A 23,938-nucleotide genomic window follows, 5' to 3' on the forward strand; every position below is an offset into this window, starting at 1 on the left:
ATTTAATCATTAACGAAGTGTCAGATCGAGTAACTTTGTTGTCTGATGTGTACAATACTTCGGTTTCATTGAAACATAACACCGTTCCCTCAACTTAATTAGGCCTAAACAATACGCACTATGCAACAGGTACATGTTTACAAACGTACCAGGTTGGCCTACTACTGTTACACAGTATCAATAATAAAATTTGCGTTTGGTTTAACAGGAAGCACGTGCGTTACATACACCTCGGCATGTGAAGCACTACGTTGTTTGTTTGTGGGATCCTAGCTCATGGCCAACTGGTATCTCACCGAAAGATCAGGCCTATATATATCAGAACCGTAATGTTCACGTTATTAAATCCATATCTGACTGCAACTGATGCCACACTGGGAAGTGAATTCTGTCCGATTTCTTCCTCCGATTTAACATGACCGCTGACGTTAAAGTCTAAAAGTAAAGCATTCTTTAGTATCATGCCTATGACTTTGTTTTTCGGTTTTTAACGTTTTTGTGCTCATCTTGAGAGGCGTTTGCCATGTCATTCAAAGCGATAGAATGGGTTCATTTTCTGTGACGATGCATATATGTGAGCACATATATACATCTGTATTAGCACTAGACCAAATGTATATTAGCATCGATAAAGTATCCTGCAGGAAGTGTAAGAAGCATAACTTTATTTTTGTCATGCTGCACAGCCCATGGAGTTCCATGCACAACCAAGGTATCGCAGTTCAAAATAAGCAGAATCTTGCTGGTATAACCAACACGGACGCAAACAAGCCGCTGTGGATGACAATTTAATCCCTTATGTTTGTGATGTTTCAGTGCTGGAATAGATGCAATTTTCAGGCACATATAAAGTTTTTCGAAATAGAAGTGTATTTGTCATACTTGTAATGCAGAGCTTGCCTAGTGTCCGAATGAGGGGAGACAATCGAGCAGCTGCAAGTTGACTGTGGAAAGGTGCGAGTCAACCGGAAGAAGCATGCGTTAATAAAAATGAACATTATCAGCTCTGTCTTCGCTCTTGTCAGTGATCGGAGTTCTCCAAATCAGTCGACTGTAGGAAATTTACGGTTATCAAAAGTTGCGGAAACTGGAACCGAGATGTCCAGACAAGAAGTAACTGTGAAACTCTTGTCAACTCTCTTGGGACTAGCCACATCTTGTGCGATCACGTACTTTGGCGTCCGATGGCTTGTGAATGCCATGGACCCAACTCACAGAGAGAAAAAAGCCGCTCGTAAAAAGGTGATGTAATCGACTTGAGGTACCATAACGGTGGAAAAGTCTCATTTAGCGGAACTACCACAGAGTAATGCTTTTCTCTGTCCAAAATTATGTATTACAAATGGAATACGATGAAGAGGGTAAGATGGTCTGATCTTGAGATTACATGTTGACCTACTGTACTGCGAGTGAATTGAAAGTGAAAGAAAACTCCCCAGCATTTATTTATTTATTTATTTATTTATTTATTTGATTGGTGTTTTACGCCGTACTTAAGAGTATTTCACTTGTATGACAGCTCCTGGGTCATTACGCTGCGCTAGCGAGCTAACCAACTGAGCCACAGAGGCTAATATGTACTAACTTCCCAGCAGGACACATTAGTTCAGATAATTTAATTAAATTAAACATTGTGGTCTGTTTTAAATAATTTCTGATGTTTACATGCCTCAACCGGTAAATAACATAATGTTTAAAATAGACGTAAATGTTTAGCCTAGTTTAATTGAACTGTATTTCAGAAAACTTCCCCATGGCAAACCTTGATGACTATGGCTGAGTTTCAGTGAGGGCTAGGTACAGCTCTACAGCTACTTAGATCTAAATGTAATCAAATGTTGTTGGTCACTCCAAATAGTCTCTATCAGACTGATAATCATATACCAAGTTCACACACCAGAATTTAATCCAGATCAAATCTAACTGGTTTAAACAGAAGTCAGATGTAACAATGTGTCTGTTCAAACGACCATGTGGTCAAACCAGTTTTAAGGCAGTTCATCATTTTTTCCATTTACACAGTTAGATTTAAGCCAGTTGAGTAATAGCAAAATGGCATGAAAAAAATTAAATGCGTAGCCAGTGTAAGTGGCTTCACTTACCATTCGCACAGCAAATATAAATTGGCTGAAGCCCAGAAACTTTTAAAAACCACATTAAAAGCCCTCGATTTGCGTTCACACAGGCAACGTCAAACTGGCTCAAAGCCACTTTTTGCATTTAAACTAGTGTAACTTTACCCATGTAAATGGGATAGGCCTAATCTTAGTCTGAGATTGCTCTAACGTTAGGTTTGGCAAAATCAGAGCACATTCCATTTAAAAACCTGATTATGCACTTACTTGCCATTGTCAGCTATGTCGAGGCTTTTTGTACAGCATTGATTTATACCGAACAAAATTTTCGCCAAACGTAACGTCAGACCAATCTCAGACTAGCCTAATATATGTGAGCTCATATAATTATTACATAAGACTGACCCCATTTCAGAATGTATCTCCTGTCCTCCTTATTTGAGCTCGTCTATTTCCAAAAGGGTGACCAAGCCTTGCATGCCCAAGGCGGGGTATCTTCTGGAAGATTGTCTTCCAAGCTCAAAAGATGGAAATTGAGTGGGCCTCTTGATTTGTAATTACTTTCTTGCCAGCGTAAAACTCAGCCTAGAATTACCAGTACTTCAATTTATTTAGTTTGATTACAATGCTCACCCATTGTTCAAGTTTAAAAAAGAGTAAAAAGTCTCACATATCTCTGTATGTTTCTTTACAGGCAGAGGAATTGCTGCGACAAGTTGGTGTGGAAGATGTCAAGGTAATGACTGTATAACGAAGGGTCATTTTTGACATAAATAAATGGAGAATTTTTTGTTCTGGCTGAATAAATGATTTATTTTAAATTATTAACCACAAGTCAGAGAATCAATCAAAGGCCTCTTGCACAAAGTGATCGTAGGCTGGTAACATATGATTTTAACATGTGTCACTATGGCAGTGGCAATAAACTTAACCTAGGATCGTCTCCAGAGCCAACAATGACCATCTGTTGTAGCATTTATGTGTTTTATTTTGTTTTTTGTTGGCAGTTATCAGACTATGAGTTGTGCATTGCTGCTAACATTGTGGATACTTTAACAATCAACATGACATGGGATGATATTGGAGGACTAGACAGTGTCATTGAAGAGATCAAGGAAAGTGTGATCCTGCCATTCAGGGAAAGACAACTCTTCTCAGACTCAGTTCTCCTGCAACCACCAAAAGGTGACCACACATGAATTAAGTGCTGCTTCCAGTAGATTTAATGTACTTGTATTTTTAAAGGACAACCAATTAGTTACCCGTATTGTGCTGAACAGACATCTAATTAGTGTTATATCAATATTAGTGGAGAACATTTGTGTCATTTTTTTTCAGTTTACAAAAATATATATGCAATTAAAATACATTTGATATTTATATAAAGCTAGGTCACAGTCTCAATTGCCTGTGTTAAAGACATAGAATTCTTCTATTCTCAATATTGAAATATGGAGTGGGCCTGGATGTCTCAGTTGCTTATAACATTTAACCTACTGTGATAACAAAATAATTTTTTTTGTTTTGAAATTTCTTGCTCTTTCATGTTAATGGACTCTTGTTAAACAGAAAGGAAGGAAAAGCCAATTTAATTTGAGATTTTGATTATTGAGAATTGGCAAATGAGAGATCAGGTCATTTTAGATGAAAACACATGAGAAAAAAGGTGATTAGTACATGTAGCCCTGTAAAATCTATGATTTGACATGATTGTGTCAATCAAACTGAAAATAGAATAAATTCATTTTGGCTTGCTGCATGTGTTTATACACCATGGGTTTGTTTGTTTTTTTGTTTTTTTTTTTGCTAGGTTCATTTCTGTCAAACAGACACATTACAAAATGCAGTTATAGACGAAACTTGAACGTTATTTCCAAAACTTTCTTGGTTTGTTCTGTGTACATAATTCATTATCTATATAAGCGGTTCCAGCCAGCAGGGGGGCAGGAAGGGGTTGGTAATGGGCTGTCTCAAACTACTTTACTGTTCTTGCTGATTGGCACAATTGTGGAAACAGCACTATTGGTTGTGTTGTTGCTTTTTGTATATATGCATGTACATACTTTTTAAACTACACAATGCTTTATCTTGCTTTATATATGTTGATGTATTTTTTTTATTGGACTCGTTTGTGTATATTGTTTTCTCTGTGAAGGCCTTGGTGGAGGGGGGGGAAACAGTTTCATTTTAAATTAGCTGAGCTACCTTTGATAAATAAAGATATTATTATTACTATAACTGTTGATTCAAATGACATTCATGCCCTCCCATAGACAGACGTGACACATGTTTTGAAAATATGTATAAGATTCCCATTAATCATTTATGATTTACAGGTGTGCTTCTGTACGGCCCTCCTGGATGTGGGAAAACAATGCTGGCTAAAGCCACAGCAAAGGCTACTGGTGAGTTCAAGGGAGGCAACTGTACTGGTCATGTTGTGGGGTTGGCATTTAAATTTTCACATTTTTTGCAACTCATAAACCTGATCACCATTGAACAAATTAAATGTTTTTGAATGCAGCATTAAACTGCAATGAAATAAATAGGCCTACTGTAGCAATGTAAAAAAAAGCTGTTGCCTTTCAGCCATTTTTTACAACATTCACAAGACAACACACATTGGTTGATTAGACTGAATGAGCACAGTATTTACTCATTATCCAGTGATCAATTCAAGGATGAAAGATAATTTAAATAGTTCAGCATATTACATGCAAATAAGCACAAGTATTTTTAGCATACATTCTGGTGAAAAATACTGTCACTTCACACATGTTGGACTTAAATTAATTTCTTTTTGTATACCAGGTGCAAAGTTCATCAATCTTCAGGTATCTTCTCTAGTAGATAAGTGGTATGGGGAATCCCAGAAGAGGGCAGAAGCTGTTTTTTCTTTGGTAAGTATCTGGATTAAATAAAACTAAGTTCAAGATAAAGCTATGTTGAGGCTAATAACTTTTTGGTATTAGGCAGTTTTAGGTTTGTAATATGCAAGCAATATACAAGAATGCTGCACAGAAATGTCCTTTATATTTGTTGTTTGATATATCTCCTCTTCTTTTTAAAGGCCATGAAACTGCAGCCAACTATTATTTTCATAGATGAAATTGGTAAGTTCCATTTTACAAGTTAAAAGTTAATACTATAAATGCCTTTTTATTCGCATGGTACTAACATTCACAGATTTCGTGGCAAACACATTTCCGTGAAAGTAAGTGCCATCGAATATAAAACCCATATAAGTAATTTATTAATGTATCATGCATTACAGTTATAAATTTGTTAAAAAGCACTACAGTTCTAATACTTTTTCAAACACATTAAATAGAAATACCTAATAAGAATGTATTACGGCTTTCACAAATCCAGCTTAATTGATCGTCAGTTAATTTTGCTTTCTTTTAAGCTTCGTCTAAGTGTCACCACATTGCAACGTTGTTGATTTGCCGCGGTTAGAGACATACAAATCGATAATTTGTACCAAAGGTGTGTACGTGATACGATGTACGTACGATGAGAGAGGGTGTTTTTTTTATCAACTATACCCTTTCACAAATCCAGCTTAATTGATCGTCAGTTAATTTTGCTTTCTTTTAAGCTTCGTCTAAGTGTCACCACATTGCAACGTTGTTGATTTATTGCTGCGGTTAGAGACATACAAATCGATAATTTGTACCAAAGGTGTGTACGTGATACGATGTACGTATGATGAGAGAGGGTGTTTTTTTATCAACTATACTTGCCTTCCAGTCAGATCACCTTTCCGACGCGCCCGATACGTTGCTCGGGGGTTTCCGCACTTCAAACTTCCTTTTTCATAATAATGATTTCTGAGAAATTTACTCAAATCTGTCACAGGTCATTCAAAGCATTTATATCACGTTTAATCCGTCGTTGTCTCCCGGAGTAAGTGACACGAATATTTGCTCACACAGCAAGTAAAGGCTTCGTCGTATGAAGATTAACAGTCTTCAAAAGACTAAAAGCTCAGGAGGATTAACTTCCTTTGTCTGATCAAGTTACTGTATTGTGTAGGGGTGTAGAATTTTTGTCACATCTTGCAGGTACAAACAAGTTTAAATTATAACATTACTTGAATGCTTGAGTTGTTTCATTACTTGACGTTTCTGTATTGACGTTTGATTTTCGTTTATCAGTTGTCTAAAATTGGGTTAAGATCCGCGAAAGTTGGTTCCTGTGAATGTGTCTTCGTACCAAATCAGCAAAAGTTTATGCCGGTGAATAAAAAGGCAATTACAGTATTAAAATCTCTCAGGTTAAATTATTGGCTGCATAGATGTCACTAAACATTCTTGGACAATTTTGGCTTTTTTACTTGGTACATTGCCTCTTTAAATTTCATCAAAGTTTCAGATGAAGTTCCATATTGTGGGCTTTTTCATTCCTCTGTGAAAAAATTCTGGTTATTTTTGTCTTGTCTTGGACTTCAGTTTTCTGAACCTTTTTTTCCCCACCTCTTTGTCTTATTGAATTGAAAATTTTCATGTGGCTTCACCATAACTAGTTACAGATCAGGTTTCATGTTATGTAGGTTGAATGTGTTAAAGTTGAAGATCAGTTTTGTTCTGATACATTTTTTTTTTACCTGATTATGGCACATTTTGATCGTGACAGTTTTGCATACTTTTTCGGAAGTTATAACAAGCAGTGAACCGCTGTTGAATACATGTATTATGGGGACCTCCATGGCTGAGGGGTTTAGCACACAAGTACGGCACAATGACCAGGAGCCTCCCACCACTGCGGTCACTTTGCCAGGATTCTGCCAGGATTCCTCCCAGCATAATGCTGGCCGGCGTCATATAAGTGAAATATTCTCGAGTAAGACGTAAAACACCAGTCAAATAAATAAATACATGTCTTAGTTTTTATCTCAACCAAAATAATGTTAATGCCTATGCATAAGAATTGATATTATATATGAACTTATATGAATTATGTTTGAACCATTGCTGCTCTGGCAAGTTTTTAGCTGGATCTTTTTATTTGTTTTATGAGCTTATTTGACCATGGTTTATATTTGTCTATTCTTATTTTTGTGAATTACTTTTTTGACATTTTTCAACATTTCAAGTGTGAATTTTCTAAACAGTTCATTAATGTCAGGTATAAATATTGTCCTGTATATCTCAAATTACCAATAGAATAAATCTTATAGACTACAAGTACAACTACAGCAAGGGATACAGTGGTGTAGTTTCTCATAGCTTTGGCCACTGTGTGGTTTAAATACTGCCATTGTTGCAATCATCCATTCTGTATAACTACTACTCTGACTGTTCAGTTTGGTAAGGAACACATATTGCAAAAGCAATGCTTCTAGAATGGTTGTTAAATAACACTGCAAAACTGGCCTGTGGCTGATTGCTGTGTAAACTTTCAATGTAGTTTGTCAGTAATAGATTGGTGATTCCCCCTTCAGTCATCAATATATATGTAGTTGATCAATAGCCACTGTACTATTTTTATAGTTCACCCGAACTCATCAGTAATTTATCACTTATTATATCAATGATTAATATTTGATTGCTGTGTTACTTAACAGTACTGCTGACCTAGACACTGGCTGATTTGTAACTATGATAGGATTGCTGTGTTGCTTTAGCTTACGGCTGATCTGTAGCTACGATTGCTGTGTTGCGGCAAATGACATAAAGTTTCGCACGTGAGTTACTGTCATTTACTTTCGCACGATCTGAGTTGGCGGCAAGATTACAGAAGAGAGTTACATCTCTAAATATACCCATGAATGAAATCAAAGGTAGTAGGAAGGGTGATGTCTACTACAAACCTTTAAATTCCAAAGATTGTCTGAAAGCATGACCACGCCAAACAAGAAATGTACATCCACAATGTACACTGCACATGAACCAATTTTTCAGATTATGCCTACGTGGAAGTCACCTCACACCACTGTCTGGTGAACGGTTGTCTGCTGAGAGCCTTCATTATGCAACGAATATGTATATGCAAATGTATTTTAGCTAAAAACTAATTTGACTGAGAAATATCTGTCATCAGCTTCCCATGTCCATTTAATATCAATTTAGTGTGTCAGCCTACAGGCACATTTTGTTTCTTTGCAGTTGGAACTGTCCTCCTATTGCAGAAGAGTTCCTTTTGACATGTTTTGATATGGGTAACCTCCATTAAACACAGAAAACATACTCCACGCAAGGTTTCCGAGAACTAGCACGATTGACTTTTACTCACACTGCGTGCAGGTCGGGCACATGGGGAGACAGGATTTGTTTGAGACAACTCAAAGTAGGAGTTCGCACAATACTTTCACTGGCTTTATAAACAAAATGTTTTATGATTTCCTGTATTCAGTTTTGCCCAGCCATGATTTACGTGTCGCCAGCAACAGATAAGATTATTGTTTCGTCTTTTGCCAGCAAAAATCTCGTGATCGATAGGTAGACACGTGACAATTTCCTGTGATTGTAAGTGGCTTGTGTCTACATGTAGATAAAACCAGTCTGTATGACTAAAATTTCATCTGAGGGGACTTGATTCAGTATTAAGTAATATGGGCTGAAGTTGACAGACTGTCAATATACATCAGAATGAACAAGAAATGTTTAGCTGGAGAGGTGCAATCGCATGTGTGTAGGTGTCACTTTGATCACAATTTGACATCTTTATCTCATCTGCTAGTAAGCCTAGTTTGCAAGCATTGATTTGCAGTGTGCTACAGTTTTGTATACAGAGAGCCCTGCAGTTTAAAAACGTATATTTGACATGACACTCCACATGCGTTAAGGTACTAGGTAGTCAGGCATTATCTCCACAGAATTTTCTCCCAGATTCCCATTTATCACAAAATAAACAAGCACTAAATACCTGTAATAACAAGAAAACAATCAACCTGTTGTAAGTTGCATGTACTTAAGTTATGATTAAAACTGAGGAAAGCATGAACTGTTGGTGGTAGGAGCATGGAATGACTGCTTAGTGAAGTGTGAGCTTGTTTATTACATTTTTGAGCTGTCTGTATAATCCCCTGAGCACCACTGATGCTCTCCTGCGGTGTCCAGTCAGTAACGACCACAACCAATGCAATGAATCCTGGGATACACTTTCCGTGTCCCAGGGCGAAACTTTAGGTCATTTACTGTACGTGATCATACGGCTGATCTGTAACTGCTTGCTGTGTTACTTTACCATACCGCTGATCTGCAGCTATGATTGCTTACTATATTGCTCATCAGTATTGGATTGCTGTTATGTGTTACCATATTGCTGGCCATAGTGGTGTGCTGTGTTGTCATACCATATTGGTGATCAGTATTTGATGGCTGTGAAAGTTTGCCACACAGCTCATCATTATTGTGCTGATTACAGACTCCTTCTTGAGGTCACGGTCATCTAATGACCATGAAGCAACTGCGATGATCAAGACACAGTTTATGAGTTTTTGGGACGGACTGATCACTGATCCCAAGTGTCATGTCATGATCATGGGAGCTACCAACAGACCTAAAGATGTGGATGCTGCCATCTTAAGACGGATGCCCTGTATGTTCCATGTTGGTCTGCCAGTAAGTCATAGTTTATTATTTGCAATCTTTGTGAAGGTATTTAATTTGAATGAATAAATCATGAAAGTTGAGGTCTAATACATGCAGTACATGTTCCAAGTTTCATAAATGTTGCATATTTTTGTTTGTGTGTACTTTACGTGGTACTGTTCCATGTTGTCTTGTTTGTTGTCCATTTAAATCTAGTGTGTATTGTACTGGTTATTCTTTGTAAAATTGTTTATTGTGCACTGTACTGTTAATTGTACACTGTTTACTGTTAATTTTGCTCTGTCCTTTTATTTTGTACTGTACTCTTTATTGCATATTGTGTTGTTTATCTTTGTTCTATACTCTTTATCTTTGTTCTGTATGTTTTAAAGTGTATTTTACTATTTACTGTAAATTTTACTATTGATTGTGTATTTCACAGGGAAAAGCTCAGAGGGAAAAAATTCTAAAGATTATCATGCAGAAAGAAAAGGTATGTGTTATAGTGATTTGACCTGTTCATTTATGAATGTTGTCCCTATCTCCCTGTGTTCAATTGTGAAAACAATGGTCATATCGCTGAAGCGATTCACCTTTACATCGGTCTTACATGTGCTGAATTGCGCTGGATAGTTACTCATTGACAGGATACGGAAATATATAATGTCAGCAACCTTCATATTGGGCGCGACGTCAATATGTGGATTACCCTGTCCTGTCACTGAGTAACCATGTAGCTAATAATATCCATATATCCCACAATAAAGCCAAACAAAACAAAAAGAAAGTCCAGTCTTTCACTCCCGCAGTGCAGAAATTCTTACTAGTATGTTCAAAACACTAAGTTGTACTAATATGCTGGGCTAATAGCGGCCACAAGGATGACAAAAGTACAACTATCGCCTGCCAGCTTTCAGACCTGTGTGGTCTCCTCAACCACTATGTCCTTCTTCTCACTGTGGACCCTATGACAGATCCAAATGGGGACAAGTTTGCTTTTCTAAAAGTGACCAATCAATGTTTCAAGCCTTATTTATAGTCACATTGTTTGTTAACATAAAACTGAAACTTGATGGGTAGTTTTACAAGTGTTGAGCAAATGACTGCCCTTGTTACCACCACTCACAAGGAGACTGGTCTGTTGTGTCACTGTCAGTATTGCTTCCTTGAGGCTGGAACTGGTACAACTCTTAAAAGAAAAGACTAACATTAGACCGAATACATACATGTTTCCTTAAAGTATCCCACAGGAAGTTTAGAAAGCATAACTTTTTCTCTTTTGATGTTGCAAACAGAGATATAATAGGTCATAGTAAGCAAATTCATGCCCTTAGAGGCAGTCAAAATTGTTATCATTTTTATCCAGTCAGGTGTGTGAGTTATTTCTATAACCAAGAACGTTGTTTGCTGCTGTAACATGACAGATCAAAATTATCCCTTATGAGAAGTTAATTTATAGAGCTGTGTCAGTGATCATTTAGATATTTTTTCACCCCTCTACCTGAAAAACACTCAGGTTATGTTATTTGTTGTCTTTTCTTTTAAAGGATTAGTGTCCAGATTTAGTTAGTGGTCCTAATTATAAAAATTATAATCTGTTTAAATTATTATCTGTGTATTAGCAGGAGAGCTTCTGAAAAACGTAATAATGACTTCAAATCCACACAAACAATAGGTTTACTGCCCCAGCTGATCTCCAGCAGTATGGTTCAGCAGGTGATCATAGATGGCCAAAATGACCTGGGAATTTTTATCAAAACGGTGTCATTTTTCAACATGGATTCTGACTACACAGAAGCAAATATACTGCTGTATCAATTTGATCCCATAATGGACATTGTTTAAGTTCCGATTTATGACACTGGCACCTCCGGCCAGACTTCAGATTCATAGTTTTCAGACAATGAGTTTTATCTTTGTCAAAACATTTCCAACCGCACTGGCAATATGGACTGGTAAGCTATAGGTTATACTGTACATTTCATATGTTTATCTTAGAATGTAATATTTATTTACTATTCTTTTTTTCTGTCTGCTTCACATTAAATATCATTCTGTTCCCTGAGGTATTCTTAATTCATACCTGTGTGAGGAGACAACTGCATGTTATTGTCGCCATTTTGGAATAGCCTACATGTATGCCTGTAAAGTCGTGTACAATGTAAACGTGGACATCGGCGTTAGTGTACACAGATTTGCTCTCTATCAGTTTTAAGTTCAGTTAAGCTTTGAGGTTTTAGTCCACTGTGGCCATAATAGCCAAATCTTTTAAGTCCAACTAGCTGTATTCTTCTCATAACTTTCCGATGAAAAATGGCAAGAGCAGAGGCTCTTTGGAGACAAAATCCTTCTAACTTTTTCTGTAAATCTGTTTCTGCCTGAGAGTCAAATTATGTAGAAACTTGCGGGAAATAACTCCAGGGTTTTTCAACGGTCTGTTCTTACAACAGTATGCAGAGCAGCAAACCATTTCGGAAGAAATTTGATATGCTTGTTGTCCCTTTTGTAGGTTTTTTTTAACATTGAACTAAGCTCTGACAGCTTGTTATGATTGGACTTGTATGATGTAATACGGCAGAGGCTACAGAGTGTTTGTGGAAAAAATGCATTAAACCAGCCTCATTATCTAGTGATTTTAAGTGCCTTGTTACTGTGATTAAAGTACCATTTTTTGATGATTTTTATACTCAATTTAACAATATATAGAGGGGTAGCTAATTATGAGTTAATGATAAATCTGGACACTAATCCTTTAAGCTTGTGTGGATTGTAAATACATACCAATTCTCTCACTGGTACTGACATCACCCCAAGGATGTAGAATTTGTGTCAAACAAACCAGGCTTGACTATGATCATGTCAAATTCAGTGGCCAAAATATGAGCAAAAAGTGGTCATTGTTTCACCCGGTGGCTGTGTTCACTAATCGCTCTCCAAAGGCCCAGTGATGAAAACTATTTTAGTTACATGATTTTTAGAATTCCATGTAAGAGGTGCACAAGTAGGGATAAATAAAGTTCATGACATGGCCTTCAGAAAAATGCACAGTTGGTAGTTGTAGATTTATATCGGCCAGTGTATTACATGGCTTGTGAGTACATAATCCCAGGCAAAGTTTCACTGCATGTCACCAGACCAGCGTCCCATGGTTGGCAAGACAGACAGACAATCCAACTTTAATGGACTTTTTAAGTTGAACTGGTTAACATTTTATTTTTTTGAAATGTAGTGTACAAACTTTGTACATTATAAGTATCATGTACAGGAACAGTTACAGTAAAAATAAGGTATTATGGGTCTCCCTTAATCAATCGATGTTTGCTGCTGAAAGCAGTTCTTTACTCTGCCAGCTGGAGACCAGTTATTTTCATGTCCTCCATGTACATACTCTTGTTTATTAAACATTGGTTATTATAGAGCAAAGGATTTGAGTTCTGATTGTATGATTTTGGCTGTTGTAGATTGGAGATGATGTGAACTTCAGTCAGCTTGCAGAAGCTACAGAGGAATTCTCTGGAAGTGATTTACGTGAAACTTGCAGAATTGCAGCAATTAACAGGATACGAGAATACCTGGTGTCTCGTGAGAATTCCGTAGATCAATCACACAGGTAGGTTTTTAAGGATAAGCAGTAGGCCATGAATACATGTAGTGTGTCAAAAACATACATATAGGTTTTCAATAACGTGCATATGAAGCAGTTGAAAACAAAAACATTTTTTTTATCTGTTGCATAGGTTAAATCATGCCCCAAGAAAGCACCTGCTCTATTATTGGGGCTTGGGCGGCAATGGTTTTTTGTGGCAACTTAGGTCTGAAATGAATGACATGTATCACTAATATCACATCCATGTGCGGATGAAAATCTGTGGATCAGACCTGAGAGAGTTCATTAGTTTCTTGCTAAAGGGCAGTTGTTTACTCTAAGCACTTTTATTTCATCCAGGCATTCTTGTTTCCTTCACACATAGCTGTCATGTTAAAAGTGAAATATCCAGCTGTAGACCATCAAGCAATCAAGTCTGGCGCATATCAAAATTGTAGTGGGATATCATTTAGAAAAACCAGCAAAATAATGAGATGTGGAAAATAAATATATAGTTGGATAAACAAAGATGGGATCACTATTGAACATAGTAAGGTTTTAATAACGTGCTTGTTAGCATGCTAGCGCAGCACAATGACCAAGCAGCCCCTCATCAGTGTAGTCACTGCGAGTTAAAGATCATCTCATGGTGGCCTCTCTATTCTCAAGTGGGAAAGTCTACCAGCAACTTGCAAATGGTGGTGGGTTTTCCCTGGGATCTGTTCTGCTTCCTCCAGTTGTAATGCTGGCTGTCGACATGTGTGAAATATTCTTAAGTAGGGCATAATTTCTGTATTTCACTGAAAGTTCGATATGTAAAAATGCACCACCAGAAGCACATTAAGGCCTTAAAATAATACTTTTGATACCAACAATTAGTTTTTCTATTAAAAAATTAAGTGACATGTTTGAACAAGTGAAAGATACACATATAGCCATTTAAATAGTTTGCTATGTATTAGACCGTTTAGAGAATGTATAAGACTGAAGTTTCTTTAAAGAAATAGATCTTGTTGCAGATTCTGTACACTTCATATCACTTAAGGTGAAAGTTTTCTCTATGTGATGTTAAATGAGGCAGATATTTTGCTAGATTGACAACAAAAACATTTGTGTTACCAAAACTTGATTAAGAGGTACCTGCATTTATATCTTGCTAAGTAGTCATAATTTAGGAAAAGAATTCTTATTATAAGAAAACACGATGGCTTTGGAATTTGAATAACTCTTCATCATTGTTTTTGTATTGACAGACAAGCTGAAGATCGCCAGATTACGATGAGTGACTTGACTTTAGCTGTCGGGAAGATGAGACAAACAAAGTTATCGGCAATCAGAGCCCCAATGCCTATAGAAGCAGACTGAGTTTCATGAGAATTATAGAATATACATGTTTGTAGTCAGCTAAAGGGCTGTACAATTCAAGAATATGATTTTGGTTTTTGTTTTCTGGGCATTGTGTAAGAGATATTTCTGAATTGTGTGTGTAAGTTATTACTGTGTACAGAAAGTGTGAATGAAAAACAACAAAATGATGTGTGTAAAATGTAGACATTTTTTTATAGATACAGTCGTTCTTGATCATGTTAACTATGGGATCAGTGTTGCATTTTGTCAATCTTTTGATTGATGTTCTGCTTTACTGCTAAGTATATTAGTCATTATGGTTTACATCAGCATTGAAATAATAAATCCTAGGAAAGTTTTGTCACAGTTATTATATATTCAAGAATAGTTATTCATCTTCAGTCATTGAATTGGGCTTATGTAATGCATGGCTGTGTTTTAGAGGTGCTAGGTCATCAATAAAAAATTGGTTCTTGGAAGTAACTGCCCCCTGCCAGAAAAAAATAGGGCAGTAGCAAAAGTTTTTTTTTTTTCAATCTGGCTAATGAAAAAGATAAGACTTTTAAAGAAATTAACGTTGTTATAATAGTAAAGAAATTCCACATAAAGCCCAATGTACATTTTTGGTTGTAGGATCTTTTTTTTTTTTAATGATGGCCTTCCTAATGAAACACCTATTGATTTGAAGACATCCGTGTAGTCATTTGTTATGGTAGATTTAAACAATTGACTACGCCTATGCTTACAGCCTGTTATGTGTTTATCACCATTATTGGCCAAACATTGTCTTGAGCTCGCCCTCTGTGTATATATGTTTGTCAATATCTCCCTGGGATGAACCTGTTGGATTTTATCAACATTCATGTTCAAGCCTGGATAAAGTGTTTGTATTATGAACTGTAGCAGTTAAGTAGGCAGACACTCTATATATATTTGCATTCCTCTTGAATGTGGAAATTTTGCATTTGAGGTGCTAGCTTTTGATACAGTCTGTTGAAGAATTAAACATACATTTAGAGATATAAAGTTCTGTGAATGGGTACGCTGAGATAACAATGAAATTTTCATATTTTGGATGACATCCTGTTCATACAGTATGATGATGTGATTTTAGTGTAACAATGTGTAAAAACGTGTGTGAATATTATTGTCCTCTATACATTTTGTAACCAAACTTATGGACGTTTACACTTACTTGTAGAAAAAAGTCTTTTCTTTTAGCTTGTACAGCAGAATTTAATAAACTAACGACATACACAAAAGTGTGACAAATAGTAAGCCTACGTTTGAATATTTGTGCATAGTATTTCTTATATACTTGTATATACTCTTATAATAATACGGTAACCAAGCGATCTGTTTTGAAAATCTGTTGGCTTAACTTTTGGTTGATGGATGACAATCCAGTCTAGAGACCCATTAGACTGATGATAGTTGATAGTTGAACTACTCAGCTCTGCACACTGAATGTACACTGCAATGGCCAAAAGGGTTAGAATATCCAAAACTGGACTAACAATCTTTGCATAAGAGGACAGTAAACAGTACACTTCCTGGTTGGGCAGTCTGCACAAAGGCATAACTCATAGAGCACTTCCTGGTTGGGCTCTTCTGCACAAGGGCATAATCCAGAGTACACTTCCTGGTTGGGCTCTCTGCACAAGGGCACAAGACAGACTACACTTCCTAGTTGGGCTCAGCACAAGGGCATATGCCAAAGTATGCTTCCTGGTTGAGCTCTATGCATAAGGTCGTATGCCAAAGCACACTTCCTGGTTTGGAGAGTTTGCACAAGTGCATAAGCCAGAGCACACTTTCTGGTTTGGACAGTTTGCACAAAGGAATAAGCCAGAGCACACTTCCTGGTTTGGACAGTTTGCACAAGGGCATAAGCCAGAGTACACTTCCTTGTTGGGCTCTCTGTATAAGGTCGTATGCCAGAGCACACTTCCTGGTTGGGCTCTCTGCACAAGGACATAAGCCAGAGTACACTTACTGGTTGGGCTCTCTGCATAAGGTCGTATACCAGAGCACACTTCCTGGTTGGGCTCTCTGCACAAGGGCATAAGCCAGAGTACACTTCCTGGTTGAGCTCTCTGCACAAGGTCGTATCTCAGAGTACACTTCCTTGTTGGGCAGTCTGCACAATAGCACATACCATAGTACACTTCCTGGGTGGGTATAGCAAAACCTATGAAATGAGTATATTTTGTAACCTTATACATGTTGAGCAAATTCTTTGAAGATCGGCTCTAAATTTAATTAAAGATTATCGGCTAAATTTATATTCAGTTTAGAGTTCACTTCCCTGGAGCACAGGGAATTTGAATGTTTTTTACCACATACATACACATAAAGCGTATCCTATGTACATACTTAATAATATCCATGCAGAGGGCTAACTTTAGTCGAGCGGATGAGATGCTTGCCTAAAACTCGCAATAGGACATCAGTAAATAGCCAAAGATTGACGGGTACACCTGGCTCTCCAATTTCCTCCACCCATATAACCGTTCGCCTTTGTATATAAGTGAAACGTGATTGATAGGGAAGACGAGGCTGGACGAGTTAAAGATCACGTGGGGATCATCATAACCATATTAGATGCCGCTTGATACTTACGTTTTGTTTAGGTTGTAGGCCTATGTTCCGACACTGTAAAATATCACACAGTATATATGCGTGCGGCACCTCGTTCTAAAATTTTAACTCTGAGGAGTGTCAAGCCCTTGCACGTAAAAATAGAAATAAGAATAGACGGACAGATGTCAGACAACATATTTACAGGTGTGTAAAGCTATTTATTTCTAAATCTCAATATCTCCGAAGCATTCATTATTTTGGGGAATCGACTGCTCAAGCAGTCCATACTCTTTACAGATCTTTACAGGAGAGAAAGAGAGACCGAAACTTATTCGCGGTTTGTCAGCCCGCGCGAATGAGCTTTCTTCGAGGGTTGAAAAACATGAAATATGTTAAGCGTCTTCGGTAAAGGTTTCAAGATTATTTGTGTTTTATATCAGTGGTTACGGGTCGGTGACTTTGTTATTAAACGTATATTTACACACAGTTTCAGTGGTTTTAGGGGTAACATTTCTTGTTATTCTGTCGCCCGACATGAATATTCATCAGGGCGCAGAGTAATTAAACCAAGTGTAGTGTGTGGGTCTTGGCGGCAATCGTCCGAGGTGGGGTGGGGGTTGATTGTAAAGGTACAATGGCAAATTTCGTGCAGTGTAAAGACGGTGATACAATTTAATCGGTTGTGGATAATGGATGTAAGTCATTTCATTACCTTCGTCGTTTAAATTTTTGGACGTATGTTCAAGTATATAGAAACTAAGGTTTCAAAGTGTCCCAGCATTAGCATATCCGCATAAAGTACACTAAACATTTAGCGACCGCCATTCTGAAAACTGTCTCCTCCAATGGTGTTAAATGATTTTCTGTACATAACCGACCAATTTAATCATCACATGTTTTTTATAAAACTTTTTTTTTACATTGTCCTAAAAGTGGCATGAATAAGGTGTCATAACAGAGCCACTAACTGAAGGTCTCATTTGACTGCATGCATATGAGGAACCACATCTCTTCATACATTAAAAAAAATCTAGGCGTCGAAACAGACAGCATGCCAGTCTTTAACGATAATGGATGTTCCGGGTCAGTGACTGCAAGACTGATTTCCAAAACAGTTTTCAACACAAACCACCGAAATAACTAAGAAAGTATATAAAGTAAGAAATTAGGACGGATCTATGTAAATAGATTTACCCACCATTTAAAAATCTCAAAGTATCGTTGTAACTTTGCACTTCAAATAACATGTGTTAAAATTTATCAGCTTTCTTAGATACCGTACGAAAATAGACGATAAAAGGCCAGAATTCAGCACAAAGTATACCTCACATGCCTATATACTGAAATAAAAACCCACCACCACTGAGCGGCTCTTAAAACTTGAGACCATCACCATCAACGAAAAACATGACCTTTCATTTGTTCCCGGAGAAAACCACCGACCTTTAGCAAATTACAGGCGAACTTTCCCAAGCACGTCATATTGCATGGCATGCCGTCTCCATTCTCCGTGGAAGAATGGGATGGAACCCATACGTATCCATAACCTAACGACTGAAAGACAAGTGCTTTTTATACCAGCTCTTCTAAGTAGACTTTGTATTTTTACTGACGAGCTTCTAGTCACGTTTAAAACCCAAAAATGCACACCACATTGGTGGAAGGCGAGTGTACGAAAAGTTAGAGCGCGGTGGAATTCATTAATTCCCTGTCCAAGACTGGGGTTGAAGTCGCGCGTTGTGTACTCTAACGATTGAAAGCGTAGTAAGCATTCGGTAACGAAGACTTATTATCAGTGATGTATATTATATTTGTGTATAGGCCCATATATGTATTCGTATAATGTGAGTCTTCAACTATTGATGGTGATCTGATCCAGTTTAGTTGTTTAGTCTCCCCCAGAACGCATGTATAGTTTGTAACAGAGTGCTTATCTGTCTCCCGTCTCAGCTGTGTTTGACCACGCACCTCACTACGATCAGACGCCTCGCTAACTTTTTCACTGGCCCGTAAATTTTTCGCTGAATGGCCTTTTCTGCGTCATATCATAGCTGCGTCTAAGATACGCCAACGTCTATAAATACGCATGGGTGATTTCACAACACAGATATCTCGGTTGACACCGAGATACCTTAACAGAAATCCATATTTCTTTGAAGAATAAATACATGTACGTTGGCCTAGTGATCCATAATAACTAACTTGACACACGCTTCACGCATACCTTTGTGACCATTTTCCATGAATATATTATATACAGAAAGATTAATTTGTGAAATCCTGTTTGCCAGCTGTATACAGCAAGGAAGTGAATCACGTCCATTATTAATCAGAGCAGTTGAGAACAGAGAAAAAAATAAACTAATAACATCCAACGAGAAACTGAGAAGAGACATGGCGTAATCTGCCGTTTGTAGTGTAACTACAGGCTATACCGATACTATGTATATTAAGTGCAACATTGATTTGGTAGTGCTTGGCAGTTCACCTTTGCTGCTTAACTTTAAATATTTCGTCATAGTGCTATAATATATTGATTACGGTTCCACAGTGAAACCTATATCCAGTCCACATGGGTACACATATCATTATTACGTGACATGGGGTACAACACCCAGGATTTCAAAAAATATATACAGAGGCATGTACAGATTGTTAATTTCTGCAACTTATTTATGGAATTCACATAAGCTAAGGCCGCCGAGTGAAAAGCGTGAGTTGTGCATTTGTCCCACTATGAAGTATATACAATGGTCAGAGAGACATACACATTAAATGGTTATGATTTAATTATATTTACACGAATATGTGCTAAATTCCATGACAAGAATGTTCTAACAATCATTGTACAGACGCTGGACTGTTTTACAGGTTGTTTGCGTCTTGTATATGTTCGTGGGTTGTAAGTTAGTACATGTTGTATGGTGTCAGCTGGTCGTTACCACCCGTGTTATGTGTACACGTTGCGACTGTCCCAGTTCTGCACGGACTCCTGGACAGTCGTGTCATGCCATATCAGCTCTATATCAGGCGTATATATGATAAACACTAGCGGCTCGTCTTGTTCACACTGACTTGCACCCTCTGCTGAGTGGACACGCCTCCGGCCGCTAGTTTTGGCTATATCACCGGTCAGACGAGCCTTCTTTAACTTTTATTATTATCCACTACAATGACTGGACAACTGACGGGCCGCTGTCGCAGATGATACATTGATGTCCTTGTTTTGTGCCTGTGGCTAACGCGAAAGTCAACCGTAAAGTCAGTCCTAAGACAGTCGCCTCGACCTTTCCAGTGAGTGCGCCTGACAGAAAAGGACTTCCCACCCCGAGTCTGCCAGCGCTGGCTGATGTCTATTACCCATCCATGAACAGTTAATCGGAGAACGTAGCACTGTTTCCAAAGTTTACTCTGACTTCTAACGTTTTCAGCCGCTTGAGCATTCACACTGCTTACCTAGTGTTAAGCAAGTATCCGTGGTAATTTAGAACTCCACGCGTCGCTATAATTTACAGCCAGTCCGTGAAAAGTGGTAATAGAAGAAAATTCCTTGGCTGGAGTTTCGGTAAGGCTATTAGCCAGCGTATTGGATACAAGAGGATTGCTAATATTTGGTGTTGCCGCTGCTGGTGCTGGCAGTCGGCTGTGTACAGCATTGCCTGGGAGATATACCCGTGTAAACTATCTCCATGTCGACCCTGCGTTCTGTGACCAGAAGCTGGAAAGACCTGAACTGTAACACAGAGACAGAGATCTCAGAACACAGGAGGGCTGCCCGCAATGGCACGAACAGGGAGGCGACATCACACATCTCATCAACACCTCAAGCAGGCGGCAAAGTTGCGTCTAACACCAACAGTAACATATTGAGTGGATCTCGAGGAACAGCTTTGGCCCGCACGTCTTCGTCCCCCAGCATGGCCAGTTTACAGGAACTGCAGAAACTGCTTCGGCAGAAGGATGACAGGATTTGGGAAATGCAAAGACTTTTGGATGAAAAGGACGCTAAAATTGAACAGCTGAAAAGTCAGTTACACAAGTATCAGTCGATCCTGCCCCAGACAGGCACCCCTTTCTCGGGAGGACGGCGGAAGCAGAGGGCTCAGGGTATATCAGCCGAACCCCAGTCACATCTGTCATACCAGGAATTGTCCAAGCAAGTTTTCAGAAAATATTCCAAATCACCAAGGTCAGTGATACCAAAAGCTGTTTTGTTTCTTTTTCATTTTCGATTTATTTTTATTGTATTTAATGTGGGCGCTATTATGTTGATTAAATATACGATAACGATGTACACCCTACTTTATAACATGGTCGCGAGGGGAGCACACTATTTTAACCATTGATGAGGTTTTGGATTCCTATCTCTGTAATGCATCTTCATCTACTTAGGACCCTCGCCTAACAACATACCCTCTCTGATAAGTCAAGACACTGATATCGATATTTCCACATGTAGTTCTGTCTGTCTACACTTCTAAACGTGCTTCCTTATTTAGGTGTTACCCGTGTAGATGGCGATGTGATGACAAAAATCTCATTGCCGAGTATGACCCAGGTTACCCTAGAAATGCGAATCCTCGAGAGGCTACTGCAGGATGTCTACATATAATACAGATCCCAACTGAATGTTTAATTTTATGTCTAGTGCGTGGCAGTGTACTTTGTTTTTCCGTTTTCTAAATGTTTACATGTAAGCAAACGGTGAAAGTCTCTGCTTACGTCGCACGCATGTTCACTAGCAACCTTTAGGTGTGTGTGTGTGAAGCAATCTGTTATCACTTAACCCCATTAACAAATTTCTTCACACCGCCATGGCTGCAGATCGCTGTATACCCAGTAAGTAGATTTTCTTAATAACCCTCGTACAACGGGGACCGTTTAGCTACAGAACTGGTATTAACTGACTGAAGCTGAAGGTTTTCCTCTTGGCGTAACGGGGAACGAATAAGATTTGACTTCCGGTGTCTATGAGAATTTCTTACAGTGTTAAACATCTTATTCACCAGGGCCTGGAGCTGTGTTCTGTTTACCTTGGACTACGACTTGTTTTTCTCCAGCATTTGCATCCGGATGCACTGCGTGGCATTGACAAGACAACTGGCACATGGCATGGAATATATCACATCTAACAGTTGTGCTATGTGGGGTGCGGTTATGCCAACTTGATCTCAAGCGCGTTTGGCTGTTCCTTATATACCCGTATTTTACCTTCCTCGAATTTATTTCTCTGATTGGTGTTTAACTTCTTAATTGTTTGTAAAACGTTTTGTGTTCTTATAGGACATACTAACGCATATTGTATTCCGCATTTATTTCATTTACTATATCTTCAGTTTTGGTCAGATCACAGTTTGGCAATTTAAAAATTTTCTGACTAAATGGCTTTTGGTATAGATGCCTTAATCTGTATTAAGTACATGTACCTGCAGGAATAGTTAGTTCTGGTGCAGTACGGATTATGTAAGTAAGGCCGATGTGTACGATGTATGCGATTTGATCATATGGTGTACAGTGTCTGCTTTATGCATTGAGCGTTCTCTAACTGCAAGGTGAAAGACAGCAGCACTCGTTATTTAAAGCCTTCTTGTGAAGTTATAAGAGCATTTTTCAGCCCAGCATGCTTTCTGTGAATCAGATGGGAAGTTTCCCAACAGATCTAGTGGTTAACGAGTTGATGGAGTGTAGTTGTGTGTGATTGGGATGTTTACACTGGTAATATAACACAGCCGGGCCTATCAACCTGTGCACAGGGGCACCTGTTTAGGAACATCCTTAGGGCGCAAACCCACACGACCTCTTATCCTGGAAACGCTTTGCTAGCGTATAACTTACGTTTTTGTGTTTTTTCATTCCCTGGTAAAACGCTACCAAATTCCTTGGACAAACCTCGAATCACCTTCCAACTTGAAGCATAGCATAGTATAAAGTCTGCTTGTTTGTCTAACTAGAAATCTGGTGTTTGGATACACTAACCTATAGTATGTATCGCATTTAGCTTTGGTCGGGGTCAGTGGAACCCGAAGTACATATAGATAAGTTCTTTTAAGTAGAGTCGGGCAGTGAGCTCACGGTAACATATTTATCCTAGTCATAAATTATACTTCGTTGGAGTGGTTCCGATCTGTTCAGTCAAAGCTGAAAGATCCGTCTTTATATACCCTTAATCTAAGTAAACAAATATAACTTTTTGTCTGCTGTACAAGGAGAAGGTTTTTAGAACACAAACAGCAAGCATTGAATGATATAGGTAACTATCTCAGTTTTGTAACAGTTTTGTCAGGAAAATTTACCTGCACCCCGTGAACTCTAAGGAATACAACGACTCGAGGAAATGCTTAATTTCATTCAAATGGGACTACAGCCACATGAAAGTTGTCATACCTCTTTGCTTTCACATGGAACGTTTTAACTGTATATTTTGTCAGATAAGATTTAATCAAAATCATTATAAGGAAAGAATTTTTGCTATTTATATTTATCGTGCGTGGTTTCTGGAAAAGCGAAACTACCACAAAGTGCACAGTGGACTTTGCTAGCCTCTTTATGGGTAGTAATTCATTGGTATAATTAAAATAGGGCGATGGACACAGGTATGCTAGTCCTACAAAGATAAAGTAAAATTCGCTTAGACCCCAGAAGAACTGTTTTTGTCACGGTTTTGGTTGAGAAGTCGTATAAATTTGAATAGGTATTGTTAATTTTTCGGGTTGACTGGCAGTGTTATACATGGATGAGCTGTTTGTGTAAACCACTCAAGCCGGGCCATATTGTAGCACAGGGCTAGGGCACACAGAGCTAACCAGCCA

The 23,938-nt window shown here is 38.2% G+C and overlaps 2 protein-coding genes across 3 annotated transcripts in view; both read left to right on the forward strand.

Annotated features, from left to right (window-relative positions):
- The first annotated feature begins 997 nt into the window (after positions 1-997).
- Positions 998-15,889, forward strand: LOC135462187 (outer mitochondrial transmembrane helix translocase-like). 2 transcript variants are annotated; one of them, XM_064739582.1, is made up of 10 exons: positions 998-1,242; positions 2,770-2,811; positions 3,083-3,260; positions 4,412-4,480; positions 4,887-4,975; positions 5,146-5,188; positions 9,447-9,643; positions 10,056-10,106; positions 13,075-13,223; positions 14,453-15,889. In XM_064739582.1, exons 1-10 carry the CDS (start codon positions 1,099-1,101, stop codon positions 14,562-14,564), a joined length of 1,074 nt encoding a protein of 357 aa, XP_064595652.1. In that variant the 5' UTR covers positions 998-1,098; the 3' UTR covers positions 14,565-15,889. The 2 variants fall into 2 exon arrangements, with proteins under 2 accessions (XP_064595652.1, XP_064595653.1); XM_064739583.1 differs by lacking the exon at positions 998-1,242 and adding an exon at positions 1,264-1,361.
- Positions 15,890-20,236: 4,347 nt separating this feature from the next.
- LOC135462186 (cGMP-dependent protein kinase 1-like) overlaps positions 20,237-23,938 on the forward strand; it is a 48,449-nt gene continuing 44,747 nt past the window's right edge. The window contains 1 exon segment of the mRNA XM_064739581.1: positions 20,237-21,318. Within this exon segment, the coding sequence (XP_064595651.1) occupies positions 20,819-21,318 (500 nt within the window). The 5' untranslated portion in view covers positions 20,237-20,818.

Source organism: Liolophura sinensis, chromosome 1 (assembly GCF_032854445.1).
Source record: "Liolophura sinensis isolate JHLJ2023 chromosome 1, CUHK_Ljap_v2, whole genome shotgun sequence".
Lineage (NCBI taxonomy): Eukaryota > Metazoa > Mollusca > Polyplacophora > Chitonida > Chitonidae > Liolophura > Liolophura sinensis.

What these genes read in the sequence shown, in the direction of transcription:
- LOC135462187 (XM_064739582.1), top strand. Translation starts at nt 1,099, where the DNA reads ATGTCCAGACAAGAAGTAACTGTGAAACTCTTGTCAACTCTCTTGGGA. An exon ending in TTATCATGCAGAAAGAAAAG is followed by an intron (nt 10,107 to 13,074) that starts GTATGTGTTATA and finishes TGGCTGTTGTAG; the next exon opens with ATTGGAGATGATGTGAACTT. An exon ending in TCCGTAGATCAATCACACAG is followed by an intron (nt 13,224 to 14,452) that starts GTAGGTTTTTAA and finishes TTGTATTGACAG; the next exon opens with ACAAGCTGAAGATCGCCAGA.